The sequence below is a fragment of the Orcinus orca genome, chromosome 14 (genome assembly GCF_937001465.1).
Source record: "Orcinus orca chromosome 14, mOrcOrc1.1, whole genome shotgun sequence".
In the NCBI taxonomy this organism is placed as follows: domain Eukaryota; kingdom Metazoa; phylum Chordata; class Mammalia; order Artiodactyla; family Delphinidae; genus Orcinus; species Orcinus orca.
In genome coordinates this window covers 89,574,862-89,600,652 of record NC_064572.1, presented here as the reverse complement: position 1 = coordinate 89,600,652, position 25,791 = coordinate 89,574,862, and the positions used below count along the sequence as shown (strand labels likewise).

Sequence of the window (25,791 nt, the reverse complement as noted above, 5' to 3'; positions counted from 1 at the left end):
TGGACTCATGCAAGGTTTCCCCTCCCTCCTCTGGGGGGGTCTCAGGGTGGGAGGGCCTGGACCAGAACAGCTCCTCCTAGGGGGTTTATTCTGGTAAGATTTTGTTTGAGAAAAGGGCTCTGATGCTTCAAATGTTTGAAAACCACCGTCTTCCCGCTGCCCGTACCCAAGAGTCAGGCCCAGAACCCCAGGCCCCACGGGGAGGGGAGTCCCGCCCCCTCCCATCCTGGAGAGGACCTCCGGCCTGGCCAGGAGCAGGTCCTGCTGGGTGCGGGACACCACGAATGTTCTAGTAAAGCCAGGAACAGGCAGAGGCACCACCGTCCCCTCTGGGATGTCCCTCGGCTCTCAAGGAGCCGACAAGGAAACCAGGGAGCTGAGGTTTCACAGGGAGAAACGAGAACAAAACTCTCCACCTGCTGAGACGTCGTCCTGCCTGGGAAGGTCGTGCCAGCCAGAGAGCCCTGAGGGGGGCCGGGCAAGGGGCACCGCAAGGACCCGTCCTCAAAGCCGCCACTGCCCATGCGGTAAGCGCTTCCCCGGGGTCCTCGTGCACCGCAGATGCGCCCGAGCCCCGATGACTTCCTCGCGGACCTTTGTTCTCTTACATTTAAACCAAGAGCAGAACTCGTTTTCTTTATCTTTCTTTTTGCTTTTTGGTCTTCAGAGTGACAAAAAGGGGTACGGAACGCGCTCTTACAAAGCACAGGCGAGGTTTTCATCCTTGTTACGTTGAAGTCTCACTGCAGAGTGGCAGCCCCAGCACCTCCGCACGGGACGGGGGACAGGGTGGCCCTGGGGCTGGCGAGGGGAGCCCGGCGACACCCACGCTCTGGACAAACACGGAGGGGGGCGGGGGTGGGGGGGCGGCCGGTTGTCGAGCGCAGAGAGACCCCATGCGCCCGGGGCTGGGTTGTCCCGAAGCCAGCGGGGAGGTGATGCGGCCCTGCTCCCCTGGGCGCCCTGAGCCCGGAGGCCACCCCTGCTGCTGGGCTCTGGCCCTTCACAAACCAGAAAAGCTAAAGTCTGCGTCGGGGGAATAAACACATTTGGCCCAGAGGAGTCGCAGCGCTCCGGCGGTCTGTCCTCGCGGCCAGATGCACCCGCTGCCCCCGGAGGCCTCGAACCAGGCTGAGCCCGCGGGCCGGGGCTCCGCCTGCAGCCGGCCAGAAGGCTTGCAGGGTCCTGGGACGGAGCGGGGATGCGGAGGACACCCCTGAAGTCAGGAGCTGCAGGGAACAGCCATGCCCTCATTGTCTGCGACCTGGGGGGAAGCAGAAAGGGACACAGGTTACCTCAGGGTCCAGTGCCAGGGGCAGGCCTCTCGGAGTCCAAGCACCGGGCCAGGGCGCCCACCCAGCTGTCCTGAGTCTCTCCCTCAGCTTCACCCAGCCCTCACCATCTCAGGAGTCCCGCCCCCTTTGGTGCCCCTGCCCCTCTCCCAGGGGCAGGTGTCTGACCCCTGCATCCCCCCATGCCCACCCTACCTACCAGGGGCCCTGAACTGCCCGGGGAAGGTGCAGGATCCTCAGTGGCCCAGGGACCCAGACCACAGGCTTGTCCTGCAGCCCCACAGCCTTGGGCCCAGCACACAAGGGCTGAAGACGGGCCAACGGTTCCGGGTCCTGCCAGCCGGGAGTGGCTCGGGGTTTGGGGGGCTGATGGCTGTGCACGTGCCCCAGGCTCAAGGCTCAGAAGGCCCCAGTATGAGGAGTGATTGACACCCCTGGAGCCCCGCCCCCAGCTGGGAGCCCCACCCCACCACCAGATGCACCCTCCTGGCTTAAAGAGACCCCCTTGGGGTCAGGGGTGGGTGGGGGTGGGGCAGAGGGCAGACCCTGGACAAGAAAATCCTCTCCCAGGTTGGTGGGGAGCCCAGGCTTTAGCCCTGCTTCCTGACTTGTCCCCACCTCCCATCTGACCACAAGGTGGTCATCCTCGACCAGGGACAGCAGACATCTCAGCCCTGTGTCTCAGGGCCAACCCCTCTCTAAAGAAAGCAGTGGGCTCTCAGGGAGGGGAGCCCCCCTCAAGTCCCCCAAAACAGGGGGAAAGTGTTCCCCACACTGCAGCTCTGCCGGTCACAGGAGGCTCTGGGAAGGAGAGAGCCTGGAAGGAGGGGGAGGGAGAGGCCAGGAGCCTAGAGTCCAGTGAGAACAGGCGCAGCACAGGGGCTGCCGGCCACAAAGCCGGCTGCTGCCCCCCCAGGAGGGGAGTTGTACCCGCACTGGTGGCAGCGCTCCTGCACAGGAGGAGGGAGAGATGCTAGCCGGAGCCTGGCCCAGCCCCGAGAGTGGGCGTCTGCTTTTATAGTCTTGGAAGCCGTGAGCTGCTATGACAAGACCCCGAATGCCCTGAGACTGCCACGCCAGCCACGTGAAGGGCCCGGGTGTGTGTGCGTGCGTGCGTGCGTGCATGCGTATGCAAAGGGAGGTGCCGGCCACCCCGGCCGAGGCCTCGGGCAGGCGAGGCCACTCCAGCCCGGCCGACGCCACTGGCCGGGAGCGCACACAGTCGTGAGAAATGACCAAGCAGAGGTGCCTGAAGTCACTGTGTTTGGGAGAAGTTCGTTCACAGAGTGACCATAAACTGAAACAAACACCCTACGGGTCTGAAGGCACTGAGAGGTTCCATTTCTCTCAGAGACCTGGGAACCAATAACTGATTATACATAAACGACCCCAAATGAGGCAAATTCAACTCTGCAGAGAACAGAGCTGAAGAAAAACAAAATATATTCATAAGTATCTACGTGGATAAGCTACAATTTTTTTTAGATTTCTTTTTTTGCGGTACGCGGGCCTCTCGCTGCTGTGGCCTCTCCCGTTGCGGAGCACAGGCTCCGGACGCGCAGGCTCAGCGGCCATGGCTCACGGGCCCAGCCGCTCCGCGGCATGTGGGATCTTCCCGGACCGGGGCACGAGCCCGTGTCCCCTGCATCGGCAGGCGGACTCTCAACCACTGTGCCACCAGGGAAGCCCCCTAGATTTCTTTTTTGATGTCGACCATTTTTAAAGTCTTTATTGAATTTGTTACAATAGTGCTTCTTTTTTTATGTTTTGGTTTTTTTTTCTGGCCACGTGGCACGTGGGATCTTAGCTCCCCGACCACGGATCGAACCTGCATTGGAAGGCGAAGTCTTAACCACTGGACCACCAGGGAAGCCCCTAAGCTGCAGTTTTTAATATCAACACAATCCTGATTTAGCCAGAAATCATGTTTGTGTGTTTGTGTGGCAGGAAAAGGGGGTGTTATGAGGTTGCAAAATCTTCCTTTTCCACAGGAAAAAAGTCCATAAAGAAGGCTTCGGCTGAGAAATCATGAAAGAAGAAACAGCAAGATAAGGGTAGGAATGTGCAGAGAAATCCTTTCATTACACGTTTCATGTTACTAGTGGGCTTTCAAAGCATAAGCATATGTAACGTTGCTACAAATAAAAACTCAATTGAAAGATATCGTGTTCAGGAACATCCTACTGTAATGTGAAATAGGAACCAAAGCCTTTTTCCACTTATTTATTTATTTTTTTTTGTGGTGCGCGGGCCTCTCACCGCTGTGGCCTCTCCCATTGCGGAGCACAGGCTCCGGACGCGCAGGCTCAGCGGCCATGGCTCACGGGCCCAGCCGCTCCACAGCATGTGGGATCTTCCCGGACCGGGGCACGAACCCGTGTCCCCTGCATCGGCAGGCGGACTCTCAACCACTGCGCCACCAGGGAAGCCCATTCCACTTATTTTTAAAATATAGAATCCAGGAGCTGCATCTGCACAGAGAAATGCAAACGCTTTCCACCATCCCCGAGGCTGCCTGTGGGCCCTGAGCCCTGCATCGGCGGAGGGGCTGGCGAAGCCTCAGCGCAGGGGTCCTCTTCCGTCACTGTTGCTGCCCAGGTCTGAAAGCGGTGACCCCGCGGCCCAGCGGCCCGGCTGGCAGGTGGGGGAGGGGAGCCGCCGCCCTGCTCCTTATCCAAAGCGCCCAGGATTCCAATGACCAGGAAAGAAACACCAGTGGTGACCACAGCAAGCTGGACCGCACACTCGCCCCGGCGCAGCCGGTCATCGGGCTCTGACCTGTCATCCTCCTCCCCCAAGCCTCCAAGGAAAGCTCCCGGCCAGGAGCCCGACTTGGGGTGTGCAGGAGGGACCCCTCTCTGGCCACCCTCCCCCCCGCCCCATGCTTCCCCATCGCCTCGGAGCTCGGTCACGGCCCCCAGGCCGGTCTGAAGGAGCAGCTCAGCATCAGATGGAGAGGGCTGGGGGCTCCAGACCCATCTCCAGAGGGATGCAAGGCATGTGGCCCGGGCAGGACCCTGAGCAAACACGGGAAAGACCTCTAAGTCCTGAGTGTAGCGCTAAGGCCCCGCTAAGGAGACTCGTCCACCCAGGGCGGCGGGTCCCAGTCTCAGGGCACCCCTGAGAGCAGGAGCTTCTGGGCATGACGCCCACTAAGCCACACCCGGACCCGGGGCCCAGAGCCCTCCGCAACCCAGGACCAGATCCCGGACCCGGGGCCCAGTACCCACAGCCGGGTCTGTCTTGCCCATCAGTCCCTGAGACAGGCTGCCCCCCTCCGGGAGCACCCTGGGCTGGGCAGACGGTCGGCTCCAGGAAAGGCTCTGCAGTGTCTGCCAGCAGCACGTTTCCGGGGACACTGCCCTTGGCAAAGAAAAAGACGGAAACCATAAAACAAAATCCTGGACCTTGCTCTCGAATTCCCAACCGCCTCCGGCCCAAACTCTCTGAGCCGCCAAATACCCTCTCCAAATGCCAGTCCTGGGGACAGGCCCTCCCTGATGCTGGTAGTCTCCTCTCTGCAGGTGCCCCAGGACAGGGCGGACACCAGGCAGCGTCCTCACTGCCTGTGGTGGCTGCCGGGCCCTCCCACCCCCCGAGTCACCAGGAGAGGCAAGGAGGGGCGGTGAGGGGCACGGAGAGGACGCGGACGTAGGACAGCAGCGATGACCAAAGCCCTGGTGGTCAGGCAGGAGAAACGCCGATGCAGAGGCCCCAGGGGGATGGGTCTTGACTCCGTGGCTGTCCCACCTCCCTGCCTGGGGCAGCCAGCGGGTGGCTCTCGGAAGCCCTCAGGCTGGCCCGGGCCTCTGTGAGGACAGCAGGGGTTCTCATAACTCTGGGGACAAACCCGGACTTTCTCTGTACTTTCTTCTTGACTGATCAGCCAGGGAAATGCCCCTGAGACTAAGACAGACCCTCTGCCTGGGACACACCGGCTCCTCTTTAATAATGGGACGTTCCCTCTGGGAGGGGTGGTCCCTGTCCCTTCAGCGCGACAGCCTGAGCTGACCCCAGAGCGCCCCAGCCCTGCTGTCCCCCACCCCACTTAGAAACTATGGGAAGGGCACAGATCACGGCAAAAGGCTGCCGCTGGTGGTCCTGTAGAGAGAAGCTCATTTTTCTTCCCAGCAGGAAGACACCCACTGGCTAGGAACCAACTCCACTGCCCAGCAAGGCTTGCTCACCCCTTCCCCCCAGTTCCTCCCTCCCCAAGAATCGCCCCAGTGCCCTCAGCGCAGTCCTGGCCCGGAGGTCCCTCCAGCCCTCACATCCCCGGAGGTGGCACTCCCTCTAGCCTGCGTCCTGGAAGGGCCCCCCGACGCCCCAGTGTCCCCTGCCTCCCGTGGCCAGCACCCCAGGGATCAGGTCCGCCCCAGCCCTGACCGGAAGGGGCAGGCCACGCGGTCCCACAGCTGCCCGGGGGCCCAGGCGTCCGAGGGGGGAGCCACGATGCCAGAGGCCCCTCGAACTGGGAGGCGAACGCCACCTGCACCGAACGTGGCTCCCCCCGGCGGACCCCACCGCTTCCTGCCTGCCGGGAGCAGGTTAACCGGGAAGCTTCCAGGCACCAGGGCACCCAGCGGGAGGGCGCCTCCGGCACGGGGCCACGCCAATGCACCTCATGAGCAACACATGAGCCGGGTCTCCCCGTGAGGGCGCCGTGGGGCAGAGGCCACACCACCCTGGGCTCCCAGCAGTACATCCCAACCTGGGGTCTCCAGCCTGGAAAGCGGCCCCCAGCCCATTCCCCACACAGGACGGTCAGACGCCCTGGGCTCAGCTCCCTCATGGGGCTAAGCTGCCTGCAGACCGGGGGCCTGTTGAGAAGATGGGGGGATGGGGGGCTCCCCTCCCTCCACGACAGGGCCTGGGTTGCGGGATGATGACCAGGCCGGCTGAGCACAGCACAAGACCAGACGGACAAGGCCTGTTCCCCAAACCACAGCCTTCCGAAATGCGGTGACATCAGCGTCTCATGAGAAAGAAACAAAGCAGCCACCGCTGGAAGTGGGAACCGTGGAGCCTCAAGAAGAAGGAAGCAAAGGGAGGCAGCTGCGGCCCGGCATCGCCGACGCCACCTGGGGAGGCGGCCCACGGCAGCCCTGCAGGCGCACAACCTTCCACAGGCCACGCACGCCGGGCCATCCAGCGTGGCTCAGGAAAACCGCTCCCTCAACCCAGCGGAGCCCAGCAAGGCGCTGGCCATGGCCCCGAACACCCAGCTCCCCAGTCACCCGCCTGGTCCCGCGGCCCCTTCAGCCACACCCAGACTGCACCAGGTCTGCTGGCCATGGCCCCGAACACCCAGCTCCCCAGTCACCCGCTTGGTCCCGCGGCCCCTTCAGCCACACCCAGACTGCACCAGGTCTGGTGAGACCCTGGCCCAGACACAGGGAGGGGAAGGGGACAGTTCCCAGGAACGCCAGATCCTCCGGGATGGAGCGCTGGAGAGCTGTTGTTGACGTCGTTTCCCCAGGATACACAGGGGTTGACACGTGGCCCACATTTCCCCAGGATACACGTGGAGGGGACACGTGGCCCACCTCCTGTTCCAGAGGCCCAGGCAGCCCCTCCTTCCAGCCAGCACCGCCCCCTCCATCCAGATCTGCTGTGTACACCGGGTGTGGACACCTCCAGCTCAGGGTTCTTAACCCAGAGGCATGATGGGGCAGATGCCAACCCGCCCGGAGCCAGGCCATCCTCCCAGGCCCCTTCCTCCACAGCTGGGGAGCATCTCCCCTCGCCCGAGGTGCTGAGGGCGGGGGGGGCAGGCACGCGTCAGGCATCCGGCTCTGCCTCCCCAGGGCCAGGGGCTGCCGGATGCACAGGGGAGAGCCTGGCCTGGGAGCAAACCCTAGCTGTGCCTCCCTGGGGGCCAGTCTCCCCACCTGTGGGACAGGGCACCATGGGCCCCCTCCCGGCGATGCAGCCCGGCGTGCAGAGTGCCGTGAACCTGGCGCAGGGCAGGGCGGAGGAGGGCTGCGCCCAGGCCCCCAGCAGGCTGGGCCCCCGTGTGCGTCACCGTGTGCCAGGCAGCGCGTGGGTCTGGGTGTGCAGGAACTTACTTCCTCAAAGGGGAGACCCCAAACAGAACAGCAAAGAACGAAGGAGTGGGTTGTGAAGGAGCCGTGACAAACAGAGATACTGGGATGGAGAATCCCAAGCTCTGGGGGTTCCTTGGGGTCACAGCCGTACACGGGGTGCTCAGGAGAGAGTCCCTGAGGAGGTGGCCACTGGGCACAGAGTGGGCGGCACTGCAGCTCTGCCACACGGAGCCGAGAGCTGGGAGGGGCGCCCTGCGTGTCTGCTTCTGTTGCAAACACAAGGACAAGCGAACACAGCAGAACGGAGGCCTGCAGGAGGAGGTCAGCACGGAGGGGCCGGGACGATATGCTCAGGCTGACTTGGGACCCCCTGGAAATGTGCACGGAATCAAAATGTAAAGGAATCTCTACAGATGGAACGAAAAAAGGAGCTCAGTGACCCTAACGGTGCCTGAGGTCATGACAACCGCGGAGGTGGCGCTGTCTCGATAACTCTGGAACAGGAATTTGACATGCCCCCCAAAAAGCCAGAGCCCGGGGACCAAAGGCCTGCAAGCAAAGCTTGGCGCTGGCCCACGGGGGAGCTGGTGGCATCACTGTCTAAAACGATTACATACGTGATGGACTCTACATATATTAAATATTTTACATATATTAACTTTTACATGTAAAATTATTGTGTTAATATCACTAAGAACCAAGATCTTCAGTATAAGGAGAGAGAGATGTGAATATAAAAGTTGAAAAAGTATAAAATCTGAATTAGAAAAATCAGTGTGAAGTCATGATTTCTTTTCTCCTGAAAGAAATTCCAAGGTCTGTTAACTGCAAAGGCTAAGAAACCACCTGGAAACAGTGTGACCCCGGCAGCCAGCACGCCTTGCACCCAGGCAGGATGGCGGCTGGGTACCAGTCCCCTTGAGAGGACCCGGGACTCCTCGGGAAACGGCTGACCCTGGGTCTGGGCCAGAAATGCCCACGGTGACACAGAATCCCGAGTCCTGGCAGAAAGCAAGGCCGCTGCCAGAGACCCCGTGGTCGTCAGGCGGACTCATGAGCCGATGAGCCCACGGCCAACAACGGGACGATCCGGCGTCAAAAAGGACATTCACCTGGACTGAGAGGTGTCCACCATGTTTATGGCAGACACGCTGGTCACTCCGGAGGGTGCCGGGAACCGACTCAGACGCGCGTCCATATGTTCTGTAAGAGCTCATCTAAAGGTGACCAAAGTGTTACTGCAGGACGGCCTGATCAGGTCACCAGGACAGAAGGGCCTCCCGACAGGCAGCTGAGGGGCCACCGTCCCACGGAGGGGTCGCACCCCAGTCCCCCGGCGCAGGAGTGCAGAGCTCAGGCCCCTCCCCGTGTGCTCTGGGACCTCCTACCTTGGGGTGGGTGCTCCGTCCAGTGGAGAAGAAGCAGGACAGGAACAGGGACGAGTACTTGGAGCTGGCAGTGGGGCCCCCTGGCCAAGAGTGGTTAAGGCATCTCACCAGTGGGAGGGGCAGCGTGGGGCCTGGAAGGCCCAGCCCAGGGGGCCCGCAGCCCCTCCCCTCGGCTGGGAGAAGTCCCCACCCCCACCAGGGACCCCAGCAGAGCAAGTGCACACACCGGGCCTGTGTCCCGGTGCACCCACCTGGGGACGCGGCGGGGAGGGGGCGGGGCCTGAGCCCCTGCAGCAGCCTCGGAATTACAGGCCTTAGTTTCCTCTGGAACAAAATAATTACAACCCTCACAGAGGACCTGAGTTCCCTGAAAGCAACGCGGAAGTCAGCTGAGAAGCAGAAGTACATCTTTATTTAGCACTGGAAGAGAGAAAAGCCCGTTTGGGGCATTCGCCTTGAGGATACCGTTCTAGAAGAGGCACAGAAGGGAAGTGGCCCCTGGAGACGGGATCTGGACGCCTCCGCTGGGGAACTGGGCGCCGAGTCAGCACTCCCGGGGGGGCGGGGCGGGCGGCCGCCACAGCTGGGCAGCACGGGTCCGGGCTGGCTTCCCGCGGATGTCTCTGTTTCCCAGGAGAGTCACCTTGGGAAGCCGAAAGCGGCCCTGGTGCCGCCGCTGGCCCGTGTGCACGGCCTCCGTGCACGGCCTCCCCGCACGTGCTGTGCGTGGACCCATACGGGCCTGCCGAGTGGGCAGAGGACGCAGCAGGCGAGTGGGGCCCCGACCATGGAACCCGGGCCGTCACCTTCCATGGGACAGGTGTGGCCAGTGTGATGGAATGAGGGCTTTGAGATGAGCAGATCAGGCTGCACTAAGCAGGTGGCCCATAAACGCCTCACAGGGTCCTCATGGAGGACGGCAGGGAGGACGCGTCACAGCAGAGAGGCCCCCGTCACCGGGCAGGCAGAGGCTGCATGATGCGGCCACAGGCCCGGGAGCGCCCGAGCCCCCAGGAGCTGGAAGAGGCAGGAAGGACCCTCCCCTGGAGCCTCGGAGGCAGCACAGCCCTGCCGGCACCTTGACTTCGGGCTTCTGGCCTCCAGAACCATAGGAAGAGATTTCTGTTGTTTCCAAATGCCCAGCGTGAGGTCATTTGTACCAGCGCCACAGGAAGTTTCATAGGGGACGAGGCCCACCCCAAGGGTGCCCTCCACTCAGAGAAACCAAAAAACCCAGCGCTCGGAGCTGCCCGCGGAGTGAGCCCCGAAAGTTCCCTGCTGGCCAGCGGCCCGGCCACTCGGGCAGGAAGGGAAGGGGCCAGGGCCCCTGCGGTTCCACGGGAGGTTGGGCCCCAGCCCTGGACCCTCCCAGCTCACACGGGGCCTGTGAATTTCCCACTGGGCTGAGAGGCTGGGACATTGGGTGGCATTCTGAGCTGTCACGGCTCCCAGGACACCGAAGCACCCGTCACCGCACCTCCCAGGCCCTTGGGGTGCGTTCCCAGTGACCGTGCACCTGGTAACGGACGGCTCCATCACCACCTGCCCTCACCTGGGTGGTGCCCGCGGGCTGGGCGAGGCCCCAGCCCATCTGTGCTCACCCACGGCCTCGTCCTCACCCATGTCATCCAATGAATCCACCACTCGGCCCCAAGGCTCCTCTGAGGCTGGACCCCGAGACTCCTCCCAGCTGAGACCCAGGCGTTCACATGCCGGCAACCGGAGTACCCCCTCCACGGCCGGCGAGGGGCATGGCGGTCCCCGAGTTCCCAGCAGCCCAGCCCGTCCCCTGGGCCTCTGCCCCCTGCTCCCTGTGGCCCTCTGACGCCCCATCCTTGTTTGAGCCTCCGTCCTCTGGCACATCCTTCCAGCCTCCGGCCCCCATCACACTGCTGTCCCAGAGCACAGGACCATCCACCCTCTGCTTGAAGTTCTCCCATGGCACCCCTACTCTGAGGATAAGGCCACAGCTGGGGCCTCAGGCCACCAGGCCCACACTGGGCCTCTCCCCACCCCTAAGGACATGCCCACCTTCCTTCTGCCATGGGCCCCAGCACGTGCTGCTCCTTTTGCATCCTCAGATGCTCATCCCCACCCTATTAGCTCATGATTAGCCCACTGTTCTAATCTCAGCTATATGTCACCTCCTCCAGGAAGCCTTCCCAGATCCCCAGTCCAAATCAGCTTCCTCACCAGACACTCTGCTGGGAGGCCCTTGTCCCCCCTCAGCACATTCCTGTGTGTGATTATGCACGAATCTGGGGACTCTGAGTCACAGCCCTCTCCCCAGCCCCCCAGACAAAGGCCTCGGTGACTGTGCACACTTCTGTCCCCCATCCAGCAGAGCATTCAGTCCTCGGTAGGCCGACCCCTTGGTGGGTGGGTGGGTGGGGAGAGAAGAGGCACGTAACCGGGTCTGAGAGGAAGAGGCCTGGGGTCACACCACCCCCGGGAGGAGTCGCTGTCACCTGTCAGGTTGGGGGGCCAGCCCCGCACTCAGGGCATCCCTGTCCCCCCTGCAGGACCCTCGCCCCCCTGACCAGTGGGCAGCAGGAGTTGCCCAGCCCATCCAGTCAGGAGCACGACCCCGGCCCCACCCCGGGGGGACATGGGAGGACCCCCGGGAAAGCAGAGCTGGAAAGCCGGCTGCAGACAAGTCCCCTCACTCCCCCCCTACCCGGAGACAGATGGGGAAACGGGGGCTCAGAGTCGCCAGCCTGCTGGGGCCAGGGCAGGGCCCGGAGCCCTCGGGAGATGCGCCCCAACGGGGCACACGAGCACCCTGGGGGTGGTGCCTGCTCAGAGCCCCTGTGCCCAGCCAGCCCCACTGGCCTCTCCCCAGCGCCCTGGCCGCCAGGCCCCAGGCCGGCTCCGCAACTCTCACAACGTCCGCGTGGGCACCCACCTCTTAGCCGAGCCTCCAGCAGCCCTGCAAAGGGGGCAGAGTCTCTCGGGGAAGAGGTGCTGGGCACACGCCCGTGGAAGGGGCCCAGCCCCACATCTGCTGAGACTCTCCTGACACACCTGCGGGCAGCACGGACAGCCCAAATCCCAAGGAGCCCCTGGCACCGCCTCAGCCGTCCTCAGGTGTCTGCAGGGTCAGCTGGGCCAGGCCGGGGTGGCCGGTGGGTGGGGCCGAGAGAACCACCTTCCCCAGCAGGCCTCCCGGCCGAGCTCCAGGGCCCTGTGCCAGCCTCCCAGCCCTCCCGTGGGGGGCCCGGGGGGCCCACGCCCGCTGGGAGGTCCCTCCTCCTGCCAGGACGTGCCCGGGTGCTGGTGACCCTGGCCCCTACCTCAGCACCACCACGGGGCACTGCCACCAGCAAGCACCTCACCCAAGCTCTGCCGGGACCCTCCTGCACCAGCCCCGCAGCCCTCAGCTTGTCTGGGGAAGCCCACCTTCCCCGGTGAGGGCAGTCCCCTGCTTCCCCTGCAAGGAGCAGCCTGGACGGCTGCTCCTCAGACACTTGACACCTGCAAGCAAACTTGTCCACCAGGAGACCGCGGACCCCACCTGAGCACGAGGCCCAGGCTTGCTGACGCCAGCAGATCAGCCACTGGCTGGCACAACCTCAGCTCAGTCTTTAAGCCTCAAGAAACAAAACCCAGAAGCCCATCAGCCTAAACCATTGGTGCTTTGGCGCCGAGAGGATCCAGGCCGCCCCGCCGTGCCCCCAAAGCCCCACACCCCGCGGGGGCAGGGGCACAGGCCCCGCAGCAGGCAAACCCGTCCGGCGGGATTCCTCCTCTGCTTCCTGATACAGAGCCCTGAACCCACGGGGCTGCCTCTGCCCACAGCAGGGGCACGTGGGCAAGCTGCCTGACACCAGGCCAAAGACGGCTGGGCCCTGTGAGCAGAGGGGCAGGGCCAGGAGCAGAAGGGCACAGAGAGAGGCAGGGCCCCCCCATCCCCGGTGGTCCCCAGGCCAGCGGACGTGGCCACAGCCAGGGCTGTCCCTCAGCCTGGCCACAGCAGGGAGATGCCCTAGGAAGCCCGATGCCAGGGCATCTGGACTCTCTCTGGACCGCTGCCCCTCAGGTGAGCTGGCCGCCCTCACCTGAGACCCTAGCTGCCTGGATGCCCCCAGGTCGGTGCCACGCCCACGCCCCAACACGAAGGCCAGAACTGACGGGGGATGTGCCTGGTTCCCAACAGGAGAAGTTCGTGCCCGGAATCCGGGGAGCCATGCTGGAGGTGACGTGGGAAGCAGGTGGGGGAGGGGTGGGGACAAGGCCTCAGGAGCCCCGGCAGGGACCCCGGCCCAGACGTGCCCCTCATGACTGCTTCTTCAGGACCCCGCTGGACCCGGCACAGCAGGGAGCGGGCACCAGCACTCCACAAAGCCCCTCCCCAGCCACGTGAGCTGGGCTTGCCCAGCCCTGAAAACTCACGTCACCCGGGAAACTGGCACAGACAGGTGGGTGAGCAGGGCAGCCAGGCCACACAAGGTCACCCGAGGGTCCGGAGGTGAAGGCAGAGGCCCAGCTCGTCCTCCGGGCCAGCCCCGTGCCATGCCGTCTGCTTCTGTGGGCGTGAGCACGAGGCCACTGGGCCAGGAAGAGCACTGACCCCACAGGCTGCCCCTCACAGGGGACCCTGTCATGTCCCCTCTGGTCCACCCAGGCGGCCTGGAGCCTCGGGGGACCATGGCCTGCCCGGGACCAACCAGGGGAGGACAGAGGGGGCAGTCAGACCTGGGAAGAGTGGCCACCAGCGCCAGTGACCCGCTGGACACACCCCGCTGCCCAGGCCAGAGCTGGTGGCAGCCACCAGATGAGAGCACACCCACATCTCCCTGCACCTCGGGGCCCAGGGGAAGCTCATGGCAGACGCCCTCAGCCCCTCGGCCGTTTCCGGACACCCCGCCAGACACGCCACACGGTGATGCCCCACCCCACCTGGTGACACGGCAACTGCGCAAGGTGAGGCTTCCAACCCCAGGTGGTGACACCCCCAACCCCACAGAGGCTCCATAAGGCCTGTGGCTGGGATCCTACAAAGGTCTCCTGGGGGCAGAGACAGAGGGCGAGGCACTGGCCCAGGGACAGATCCCAGAGCACCGGCCCCGCCACCGGGAGCCTGGAGCCCCCGGGCACCAATGTCCAGGACCCACGTGCCGGCTGACAGAGGGGAGCCCCCACTGGCAGCAGCAGAGCAGCGCTGGGCCGTAGGCGCTACCTCTGAGGGCAGGCAGCTCGGTGACTTTCCTCCTTCGGGCAAAGTCAGACCCCTGGACGCACCTGCAAGCAGGAGGCTGGGGAGGGGAGGGAGGGAGGCCCCGGCTGCAGCCTGGGAAGAGTGAGTAACAGAGAAAGCCCCCCACTGCGCTCACCACCGCCCCCTCAGTCAGAGCCGCCACCTTTGAAACCCTCTCCTTTCTCCAAAGGCAAACGAAAAGAGCAAGGAGACCTTTTACGGTCCTTTGCAAAATGGCCGCAAAACACAAACTAGCTCTGTTCTCTGAACAGGTGGCTGACGACTCGCCTGCTTTGAAAGCACCTCTTCTGTGAATCAAAACGCTGGACAATGTTGCCAGCAAGCGGGGCGATTGTCCAGACGGCCCCCTTCGGAGCAGCGAGCCAGATGGCCAGGGGCGTCCACGTCCCCCTGGCTCACCGAGGCCCCGGGCGGAGGGACAGCCCAGATGCAGACACGGGCTTGGGACGGCCAGAGAGAGGCCGCCCTCCGCGCACACACTCACCTGGTCGGAACCCGAGTTACGTTTCAAACTGGGTTAAGAGCTCCCTTATTTCCGGGGCCACGTGTCGGGCGGCATTGGCAGCCTCTGTTATAGCTTTCCGATACATCCCCTTCTTCTTACGGTTAAATCTCAGTTTGAAAAATTCAGAGAAAGGGGAGAGTTTTGAAATAGACAAGAACGATGTAGTTGGAGAACCAAACCATGAGACTTTCGCTTCTTGCCAGGAGGGCTCGCCGTCCTCCTTCTGGCTAAGACTGATGTCCAGGACACGTGCTGGCCACCAGGGAAAACCATGAACCTTACCCCACACGATGTCCCCTACGGCCACGGTCCTTCCATCCTCAGTAACGCACTTGGAGATGCTCTGCGTGTGCAGCCTGACCGTCAGGGGTGGGACCGTCGGCCGCGCGTCCTTGGACGAGGCCGGCACAGACGCACCGTCGCCAGACGAGAGGTCACACATGTCTGGTGACGTCACTTCCGAGCTGGACGATTTGGACTCGTCCAGGCTGTCGCTGCTGCACACCGACACGCTGGCACAGCCAGTTCTCCGGGGGCAGGCGGCGAGAAAAGCCAGGCCGTCACGCCCGTGTTCGCCTCGGGGACACCCCTTGCAGTCGTCGTCCTCGCCGGAACTTCCAGAAGACGAGTCCGCCAGCCCAGAGCGGGCAGAGCCGTCAGCCAGGGGCGCGGGTGAGCCGGCCCGGGGGCCGCGGCCACAGCCCTTGAGCTCCTCCACCAGCTCGGCCTTGTAGACGGGCTCCTGCTCGCCAGCCCCCGGGCGGTGGGGCTTCAGGCGGATCTTGGGGGGCGGCGGGGCAGCGCTGGGGGGCAGGGGCCGTGTCAGCTTCAGCTTGGGGATGGAGGCAGGCGCCTCGGGGTCCGGGCCTCCGGGCGGGGCCTGAGGGGGGCAGAAGGGCTCCAGCGAGCCGTGCACGCGGGAGGGGATCTCCACCACCTCGCCGGTGCCCTGGGGCGTGCTGTAGGAGATCTTGATGACCGGGCTCCGGGGGACCCGGGCCCGTGCCTCCTGCCGCCTCTCCCTCTTCCTCCTCTTGGCGGTGGTGTCACCCCCACCGTTGGGGTCCTCGGGCTTTCGGGGCTCCCTGCGCGGCTGTGGGGGGGCCGGGGGGCCGGGGCTGGCCTCTGGGGGGCTCAGGGTGCTCTTGCATTTCTCGCAGAGCACCTGGCGGGGCCGCAGGCGGATGGGACTCAGGGCCAGGTGGCCAGGGTCGCGGTTGCGGGACAGGCGCCTCCGTGTCCTCTTGATGCCCCGGGGGGGCGGCTGCGGCACCCACTGCCGGTACGTGTTCCTCAGCCAGAGCGGGGGAGGGAAGGGGGCGCCTTCAAAATAGGGCGGGAACGGGGGCAGGCTTCCGGCGGGCAGCAGGGGCGGCTCGGGGCTGGCGGTCCCAGGGGCCTGGTCCCCACTGGGAGGTGGCGGGGGGCCTGTCCCCAGCTGCATCGCCTCTGTGTCGCCCTCCGTGGGGGCCGGCCCGTGGCAGCCGTTGACAGGCGGGTCCTGGGCCTGGGGCGGCGGAGCTGACGGGGGCAGGCCGAAGAGGCCAGACCTGGTGGTGGGGAGACAGAAAGGGGTGGTCAGGACAGAGAGGACGCCGCCGTGAGCAGACCCCACTCCGGAGGGCCCGGCACATGCCCCGGGGGCATCCCAGCTGCCCGCTGTGCTCCGAAGTCACGCGACCCGCCCGCATGGAGACCGATGGCCCGACAGCACCGAGCACCCACACCGCACTTCGTGGCAACAAGGTGAATGCGGGCTCGAAGCTGGAGGCCTCCCAGGACCCGGTGCAGGCCTGGGGCCCGGGAAGCCTGGGGACGGGGTCTGGCTCCTGGGACGGGCCTGACCAGGCCTGCGGGGGGCCGGCTGCTGTGTGGCCAGCGGCCCTTACTCACAGGCCTCACCCGCTCAGGCCCCTCCTCCCTGAGGGAAGCACTCCCAGAGGGAAGACCCCACGTGTGTCTCTGGGAGGACCCCCAGTCCCAGGACAGCCCACAGGACCGGGGTCCCGGGTGCCGGACGTGTGTCTGGGGGTGGGGGCCACTCGTGGCCAGGCCCAGCAAGGACAGGGGTCAGCCACCAAACTGAGCCCGCTCCCTCCTGAATGCTGAGTTGGGCCCACCTGTTTCCATGGCTCTCAGGTGAGGGCATCACTCAGGCCGCCCCTGCCCACCACAACCTGGAAGGACCACCCCTCCTGCCAGCACTCCTGGCCCCTTCCCTCAGGACCTCCAGCTCCAGGACACAGAGGGCCAGGCGGCACTGATAAGGCCACGTGACCCGTGGGAAGGGGCCAGAGAAAGCAGGAGGCCCCCCTCCCGCGAGGACCCACAGCTGAGCCTGAGCGTGTGGCCGGCACCTCCGGGGCCCCCCAGGCGGGACTCTCTCCCCGGGAAGCTCGGGGCCGGCAGCCTCCACTCGGATGTCCCGGCATCAAATGGCTTCGGAGAAGCGCCCTTCTAGAGCCAATGACCGTCACCCCCCAGGCCCCGCGCTGGGAATGTCGGGAAGTCACATCTGACCAGCAAGCTGCCCTGGGAGCCACAGGAAAACACATTTGCTCCAAGTAAGGAAAACCAAGGCCAATCAGGCTACACCTTTCTTCGGCGGTGACACACATAACTTTAAACACATGCGATTTAACTTGTAAGAACTGCTTTAGCTGAAAGCTGTTAGTTTTCACTTTTTTTAAAGCACAGAACAGACTTTTAGCCAAGTTGAGAGAAACGAGGATTAGAATATTGTATCTCAGTGTCTCCCTCCCTTTTGTAATTCAATCAGAGGAGAAAAGATAAGTGAGCTTTGCTGTTTCTCAAAGTCATTTCTCAAAAATGACTTCTGCGTCTACAGGGTCCAGCAAACCAGGGCCACAGCCACCTGCCCTCTGCTTGGCCAGGGAGGATGCAGCTCATTCAGATGGCTGACCTGTGACCTGTGACCTGTGACCATGACTGAGGGAGAAGAGGGGAGGGGGAGGAGTACAGGAAGAGAGAGAGAAAGAGAGATGGCAGTAGCCTAGCGGGGAGCGTCCAGCCACAGGCCAGCAGTAGGGGACTTGGCCCCCTGTGAGGTGGGATTCTGCGCTGGGTGGGGGGCAGCCCTTGCGATCCCTCCCCTCCCCCCCTCCCCATCACCCGTGGGCATGTGGCTCTTCAAGGGCCCCTCTCCCTGGAAGGACCAAGCTGTTCCCACCAGACTGGCACCCACTGCGGCCCCGCAGCCACAGGCCCCCAAGTCCCAGCCGACCAATGGCAACAACAAGAACCACAGACCACGTCTGTCAGTGGTGGCCGCATGCGGCATGTCTCACGGCTCCTGCAGCCACCACGGGAAACAGGCATGTATGACTTCCAAACCAGGATGGGCGGAGACTTTCAGGGGAACAGGGGTGGGAAAGGGGGTCCCAGGATCATGCCCTGGCTGTCAGCCGCCCTCTCACCAGCCCCGGGTCAGGCACTGGGCACAGAGGTTCCACACCCCACGGCCCCCAGGCCAAGTCAGCCACCAGGTTTTGTAAGTCAGGTGTGACTGACACACGGCCACGCCCGCTGCCCATGCAGGGCCCCTGCGGCACTGCTGAGCACCTGTGACAGACACCGCATGGCCACCAGCCCTTCACGGAAAAAGTCTGCCTGTGCCCAGGTGTGGGCGACAAGCCCCCACCCAGGGGCGTGACAGGCTGGTGTGTCACCAAACCTCACCCGAGTCCCAGGCATCAGAGCGGGCACTGGACCCCGCACCTGGCTCGTTCCCTTCAACAAGCCCCTCGTGGGCATTCGGAACAGGCTGAGAATTTGGCAAACTAACCCCACGCACATGCGTGCAAGCGTGCATCCACACACGTGTGCACACACGCGCACCGGGGGCCCACACACCAGGCTGGATCACATATCTGGGGCTGCAGGGTTTCTCCCAAGGCCTCCCCAAAACCCACAGGCACCCAGGCCATGAACTGGGGGCTCACTCTGACACCTCCCTCTCATCTGCACCCCGTTCCACCTTCCCAGGCCCCTGGGCTGTCACCCCACTAGGACCCAGCCTGTATTCCCTCCTAGGGCTCTGTTCCTCACGGCCCCCCCGTAGCCTGGCCTGTGCCCCCAGTCAGCCTGCCTGTGCTGGTGCAGAGCCCCTCCTGCCAGCTGGGGCCCAGGGACCCCAGGAGCAGGACCCCTGGGCAGCCCCTTTCCCGTCATCCCCCACCCCCCAACCTACCTGCCCTCCAGGACCCTCCTAGGCTTGGACTGTGCCCTCGGCCAGCCGGCCCGGGGGGCTCTGCAGTCTCCTTGGCCACCTCTCTGCGCACACAGGCTGGGGACAGGTGGCCCTGAAGACTGCAGCTGTGGCCCATTCAGGGAGCTTTTTGCCCCACTGATCACACACAGCCCTCAGGGGGTCTCTGCATGTTCAGGACGGCCAGAGACCCAGGCCCTGACCTGAGCCACAGCAGTAAGCTGTGGGGCCCTGGGTGGGCTGGGTCTGCACCCACCCGACGCAGACAGGGTCTGGCAGTCGACGCCGCCCTGCCCAGGCAGATCAAACTGGGAGGCAGCCTCGGCTGTGAGCCGTGCCCTGGTATGCATGCCCCCTCTGCCCACAGGGCTGTGGCTGCAGCCTAGAGGGGGAGGTTCCTTGCAGACGGCCCGGTGGAATGGCACTGCGGCTGCCACGGCGGGCCCCGTGACTCGGACACTTCCTTCCCAGAGCTGCTGCCCTGCCCAGGCCACACCCACGCCTGCCGGTGGGTAAACAGGGCCAGCGGGACCCTGGCTGCCGGGCTGCAGACCACGAGCAGGTTCTCTGTCTACAGCCCCATGAGGCGCCGTCATCATCATTCCCATTTCTCGGATGGGACAGTGAAGCTGAGGGAGACCAGGGAGACCAGCGGGTCGGGGGACGGGCGGGGTCCGTGCTTGTGCCCCAGCTCTGCTGCCTCTGGGCGCGGGGATAGCACCAGCCAAGGCCACTCTCTCTGGGAAGGACCTCGGCAACCTGTCCGCCGAGGGGGGCATGCTGGACCCCCAGGTGCAAGGCGTGGCCCGACCGGAGAAGCCGGGCCCCTCGGAGAAGCTGGGCTGTGCCCACGTGGGCCTACACCCAGGGACAGAGGCCCTGGCCGGCCTGGCAGAGCCCCACACGTGATACTGCAGGGCCCTGGCAGGCAGAGAGCTGGGGTGGCCCTGGAGCCAGAGAGATGGCCTGCCAGGCTCAGCGTGAGGGACCCAGGCGCCTGCACTGTCCTGCCCTCTGCGGTGCGGAAGGTCTGGACTCACAGGGCCCCGCAGGGGTGACTCACGGGCGGAGCCAGGGCCTGGCCCAGCCTCGACCGGGAGCGCAAGGCCAGCCAACGTGCCCACGCGGAAACCCGAGGGGCCCTGAGCAAACCTCAGCACCGCGTCCTTGGGGAGCTAGGGGAGGGGCAGGTGGCCTGCGCTTTGAGGAGAGGCTGGGGAGGCCGAGCCCGGGCGAGAAGTTCACACAGGGAGCTTCAGCCAGGAGGCTTACAGGGATCAGACCCCAAAGCAGAGCGGTTCTGCCCCCAAGGGGACAGGAGACAGAGTCCCCAGGGTCACCCTCCGCTCTGCCCAGGTGAGGGCACGGCCACCGGCATGGACACAGGGACCCAGAGAGAAGCGGCCTGTCCTGCAGTCCTCCGTGGGACACCAGTGGCCAAGCCTCGGCTCCCACACGTCCCTGGGGCTCGTTTGTGCCTCCAGCCTAGCGCCCCTCCGAGAGCAGCGGGCCTGGACGGGCCCACGGCTAGGAGGGGCCCTGCCGCCTGCCAGAGCTTGCGGCCGCCCCACCCCCACCCTCCCGGCAGGCCTGGGGCCCAAGCGTCTCTGGTGCCCACTGGCAGCCTCTGGCCCCGGCCAGGTCCCCATCTGCCCTGGACCTTCCTTCTTCGTCCTCCCACAGGGAGAGGCCACCCCGGTGTCCTGTAAAGAGGTGAGAAGACGTGGCTCCGGAACAGAAACATCCTGGGGGCCAAAGCCCAGGGCCAGGTGCCTAGGGCAGCCTCGTGCAGCAGGTACCTTGTGGGCAGAGGCTGCAGTCAGTCCCAAGACAGGCCCGTGTCCCGAGACGAGGCCCACCCTGCGGCTGGCCAGGCTGTACGCCGTTTCTCTCTCCCAAAGCCCTGCCGACAGACAGCCGCAGGGCTGGAGCCCCGAGGGAGGGGAGGGGCAGGTGGGTGTCAGGCTGCTGTGCACGGAGGTCCACCTCTGCTCAGGGAGCTGGGGAAAGCAGGATGACACGGGGACTTGCAGCCTGGATGCCAGAGTGGCCCCTCATCCAGGGCCACACGTGGGACCCTGCCCCTCCCCTGTGGGTATCAACCTAGGGTTTCGGCCACAGCTGGCCCCCAGAGTCCTGCACCAAAGGCTGAAGAACCATCAACATCATTCCAATAAGACTCAGGTGACTGCGCCCCTCCTCCCAGGAGCACAAGGCCAGGCCCCCAGCCCACGCCCCCACCCCCTCCGTGGAGCAGCTCCAGAGACCAGCCATGCCGGCCAGGTCCCTTGGTGAGGCACCTGCCTACTGGCTGCAGGTCATACCACCCTGTGATGCACTGCGCACCCTCAGTCCCTCCAGCTCCCCAAGGGCAGGGAGGACGAGCCCAGTGGGGCCTGGACAGGGGGCGTGTCCGGGATGGAGCAGGGGCGCTCTCCTGCCCAGGACGGGCCATGGCTGGGATTCTTGGCCAGTTGAGTGTCCAGAAGCCTGGGTCCCAAGCCCCCCGGGCGGGTGTGGGTCCCAAAGGCCCGTACCCAACCTTTGCGGCCCCGGAGTCTTGTGTGATAACGGCACCCTGGGTGACTCACGCTGGGGAAGTTTACGAAACGCGCACTTAGAGGTCAAGGCCGGAGGCTTCGGATTGGCCAGGCCGGACAGGCAGCTGGCCCTCGTGCCCACCGACCGGGAGACCGTCCCTTCAGCACTCGGCGACTTTGCTGTCTTTGGGACACCCCACCTGAGGTTCTCAACCAGAGGTCCACCCCCAAATCACCCACAAGAGGTCTCCCCTGCACCCCAGCCTGGAGAGCGGAGCTGTGGGGTCAGGGTAGGCCGGGGCCATCGTTATGTGTCAGAACGAACACCGCCCGCCACAGATACTTGAGGACCGTGCACCACAGCAGTTATGCCAGGACTTAAGGCCACTCCCCGGCACACAGTAGGTGCTCAGTGAGTGAACGTGGATGCAGGAGCCACAGGCACTCAGGGCAGCCAAGGGCCTTGCTTCAGGCCACACAGCGGCCTGCCAGCAGGTCCACGGCTCGCCTGGCCTCCGTGGACAGACAGACGCTCAGCCCAGAGCTCCCAGAGCACCAAGGGAGGGGTGCTGCTGCCCCAGTGCCCCCAAATGAACACTGCTTGCTGGGCCCCGCTGCGTGAACTGCCCCTCCCGGGGGACCCCTCTGTTCTCCTAGGCCCCCGGGGGCTGCCCACGAGCTCGAGAAGTGCTGACACGTGGCAGTGACTGGTCTGCGCCCGGCTGGGGCACCACAGGCACACCGGCCTGCTGCCCTGGGACCCACAGGCCCCAGGAGGTGGGCAGGCGCCTGCAATCTGAGCTTCCAGCTGCTCTGCCCGCCTGTCAGTGCCCACGCCCGGGATGGGGCCTCACTGACCGGCCCTGCCACCGTGACATACGGGGTAAGGGGAGTGGGCCCTGAGGAGAGACCGGCCCCAGGGGAGGCAGGTCGGTGCTGCGGACCCCCGAGGCTCGAGGCCGGGCCCCTCTGCCAGAAACACCCAGGCCAGGTCGTAAGCTGCCTCTGGACCCTGTCCGACAAGCCGGCTGTAAACACGAGCGTTGCAACTCACGATATCATGGTAGAAAACTGGCATCGGGACGAAACTGGAGGCGCCCCGCAGAGGGGAGGGGGGGTGGGCAGGGACAGGGGCAGCTTCAGGGCCAAGCCCAGACACCGGAGGGGTTGGGAGAGGCCAGGTCTCTCCTCAGGTTCTCTTCAGGGACTGGGGGCGGGCGGGGGGACCCACTCAAGTCAGAAAGAGGAGCTGCTGAGCAGAGCTGTGCCCACCGAGGCCCAGCTCCTGGTTCTGTGGGCGGCTCCGGTTACAGCCTTATGTGGCCATGGCAGGGTTGCCGCCCACACGTCCTACAGCTGCCAGTTCCCATGCTGGGATCCCAGCAGAGCCTGCTTCCTTCCACAAGGGGGTGGGGAAGCGGGTGGGGGGGTGCAGATCTCCACATCAGGTTAGCCACGGGCTGTAGGGACGGGAGCCCTGCCTGGAGGCAGAGACCAAGGGCGGGGGGCCGGCAGCCTCTGCCGGCACCCCCAGCCTCCCTTGCCCTGAGTCAGGGAGCCCAGAACACGAAGAGCGGGGGGACCTCTCCTGCCAGGGCCCCTCTCAGGGAGGAAAGGCCAGGCAGGGCTGCACAGGCAGCGCTGGGGTGCAGCCCTGCACAGACCCAGGAGCAGGCCGGCGGAGGAAGTGGTGGCCATTGGTGGCAGAGGACCCTCAGCCGCCCCGAGGGACAGGGCTGGCGGCTTCCGAGCGGCTATGCTGCAGCCCCGGAGGGTCACTAGGTCCCACCAAGCACTCTCTGCAGCAGCAGCAGAGCAGGGCGACAGTCACCTGGGACGCCATATGTTAAATCACGTGACTTGCACATAAATGGCTCTGGCACATCTAATGAGGAGATGATGCCAGCAGAGTGGCCGTTGAGAGGGGATGGTCCTCCTGCCACACCCCCGCCGCCGGCACAAAATCTGGGCTCCACTGAGGGAAAAAGTTGGGCCTTTGCAAAGGGGAGCCGTTTACTGCTCCCGGTTCAAAATAAGGCCCAGCCTGAGCCTCAAGACATTAGTGCCTGATTAATGCCTAATCATTTATCTGCGCGACAGCTCACTACCATGTGACACTGTATCCAGGAGACTCTTTCCGCTGCAGGGATCCCTGCAGCCGGCACACAGGTGCCTCTCAGGATGGATTTGCCCCCAGGCCTGCCCAGGGACCCCTCCAGCAGAGAATCCCGGCTCCCGAAGGGAGCTCAGCACAGCTCTGAAACTTGTATCTTTTCATTCCTGTTCTGCCTGGGGCTCCTCAGCCCGAAACAGTGTTTTTAAATCCCGCCGCTGGACACAACTGCTAGCTAGCAATCCTTACCACCTCAGCCCCGACTGCTCCTGGGGGGGCATTACATTACACACCGCCCCCCCCTCGTGAGTAACTGACAGGGCAAGCGCGGCAGCGCATCTGAACCCACTGCCCCCACCCCGGCGGATGACAATTCTGAAGACAGCCGAATTCAACAGTGAGTCTGAACAAAGAAAAGTGCGTTAATTATGGCAGACGTGCGGAGTTCGGAGCCGGGTGTCGCGGCAGTGGGCGCGGGGTCTCGGGCTCCACGCGCCGCGCCCAGGCTCCGGCTCGGCGCCCACCGCTGTTCCCGCCCGGCTGCGCCGTCCCCTGCCCGAAAAGTCGCGACGACTTTGAGAACCACTTTTCCCCCCCGAGTGGCGGCCGCGCTCGCGCACCCCGAACCCGGGGCTGGAGAAACCGAAAGCGGGCGCCGGCGCCACGCTGCCCCGCCCCGGAGCAGCCCCGGCCCTGGGCCAGCGCGCGCGCGGGGTGGGGGTTGTCCCGAGGGGATTCCGGGGGCGTCCCGGGGCCCGCGCCCCCGCCCCCGCTCACTTTTTCGTGCAGTCCAGCAGGATCCCGGCGAAGCTGCGCTCGCCGCAGCTCACGGTGACCAGCAGCGCGCCGTTGACGACCTGCTCCACCCGCACGGGCAGCCGGCAGCCGGCCCGCGGCTCCATGCTCCGCGTCCCGGCCCGGCCCCCGCCCCGCGCCGGGTCAGCCCCGCGCGTGACGCGGCCCGCCGGCCGCCTGACGTCACAAAGCTCCGCTCGGGGCGGCCTCCGCGAGCGGGCCGGGGGCGCCGGGAGGGGCGCGCGGGGCACCCGCGCCCACAGACGCGCGCCGGGCCGTGCGGCCTCCACACTCGGCGTGGAGACGCACTGCGGAGCCCCACCGAACGGTCAGGATGGGGCAGGATGGAGCAGGGCCGCGCTCCACCCCCGGCGACGCTGGCCGCGAGCGCCCGCGTAGAGGACCTGGGAGCCGGAGCCTGGAGAACTGCCCCGGCCCCGGGTCCAAGGACCCCCTCCTCTCCAGCCGGGGGTCCACCCGGGGCGCCTGCCCCTCCCGGCTCCAGGGTGTCTTCCCCTCTCCTCGCCCCAGCCCCCCCCCCCCCGCCCTGCCCGTGTCCCCGGGTTCCCCGCCTCCGGGTCTGGCGCCCGGGTGGCCACCCGGGCACTGCGGGGAGGAAGTCCCGGCGGCGCGAGCAGGAAGCCCAGCGGGGTCGGGCCGCGGAGACGCGGGGCGCCGAGGGGACACCGGCGGGCCCGCCGCAGCGGCCCAGTCTCGACCTCGCCGCCTGGGGGGGGCACTTGACGACCCCCGTGGGGCACTTGACGACCCCCCCGTGTGCTCGGCGCCTCGCTGGGTGACGAGAGGGCACGCACTCGGCTCCGGGCTACCCGCAGCGGGGTTAGGGAGGGTGATCAGTCCACAAGTGTAGGTCGCGTGACCCCGGGGAGCCGGGGAAACGTTGGGTTCCGTGCGACCCCTGGTGCGGCCGGAAGGGCCAGGGAGCCACGCGGCCAGTTCACAATGGAAAGGATTCCCTTCCCCGAGCGAGACTGGGGCTTCCCGGCGCACGCAGCCGGGCCGCTGATGGGGGGAGTGGGAGGTGGAGGGGACAAGCAGACGCCGGACCCCCGCCCGGGCCCCGCTCCCACGCGCCTTCAGCCCAGTTCCAGCTCTCGACTTTCCTGAGCACTCGCGCGTCCCGCTCGCGGCTCGGGACCCCGCGGGCCGCCCCCAGGTCACTGTTGCAGTGACCTTGCCCCGAGCGCGTCCCGGCCGGCTCCCCTGAGCCGGGCTCGCTGCGCTCGGATGGGCACCGGAGACCAGCAGGCGGTCGGTTGTCCTGACTACCCGTCCGCCGCCACCGGCCGGCCCCGCCCCTCCGAGCCGTCCAGGGCCCGCCCGGCTCGGACCTGCGCCGGGGCCGCCACCCCCGGCGCCGCCGCGGACAGTGGGGCCGCCGCGGCGCCGCTCGGCCTCGCCCTCCGGCGGCGGCGCGGGGAGCCGGCTGAGAGGAGCCCAGGCGGAGCCAGGCGCCCGCGGAGACCTCGCAGGGCTCCACCGCCCAGCATTGTACGGGGCTGGGGATCAAGGCCCCATGAGCCAGAGTCCGGCCCCAAGCAGCCGCCGGGGAGGCCTGAGAGCAGAGCGAGAGCCTGTCGCCTGCAAGGCCTGGGTTCCAGCAGACACCCGACCTCCCCAGCGGAGAGAGGGACCCCACCAGGA

The 25,791-nt window shown here is 65.5% G+C and overlaps 2 protein-coding genes across 6 annotated transcripts in view; one reads left to right on the top strand and one right to left on the bottom strand.

Annotated features, from left to right (window-relative positions):
* BNIP3 (BCL2 interacting protein 3) overlaps nt 1–25,791 on the top strand; it is a 547,174-nt gene that overhangs the window by 234,501 nt on the left and 286,882 nt on the right. The window lies entirely within an intron of this gene.
* On the bottom strand, nt 133–24,651 carry PWWP2B (PWWP domain containing 2B). 4 transcript variants are annotated; one of them, XR_004481232.2, is made up of 3 exons: nt 24,109–24,651; nt 12,127–16,000; nt 133–11,751 (listed from the first exon to the last, which is right to left on the bottom strand). XR_004481232.2 is itself a non-coding variant. In XM_004265698.4 (3 exons), the coding sequence occupies exons 1-2, from the start codon at nt 24,231–24,233 to the stop codon at nt 14,446–14,448; spliced, it is 1,680 nt and encodes a 559-aa protein (XP_004265746.1). In that variant the 5' UTR covers nt 24,234–24,651; the 3' UTR covers nt 133–1,264; nt 14,430–14,445. The 4 variants fall into 4 exon arrangements, 2 of the variants coding, with proteins under 2 accessions (XP_004265746.1, XP_033276564.1); XR_004481231.2 differs by having other exon boundaries at nt 133–1,264; XM_004265698.4 differs by having other exon boundaries at nt 133–1,264; nt 14,430–16,000.

Bases quoted from the DNA above. Each gene is read 5' to 3' on its own strand.
- PWWP2B (XM_004265698.4), bottom strand. From the start codon at position 24,233: ATGGAGCCGCGGGCCGGCTGCCGGCTGCCCGTGCGGGTGGAGCAGGTC. The intron at 16,001-24,108 runs GTGAGCGGGGGC...CCCCACCACCAG, and splicing joins CTGCTGGACTGCACGAAAAA to GTCTGGCCTCTTCGGCCTGC.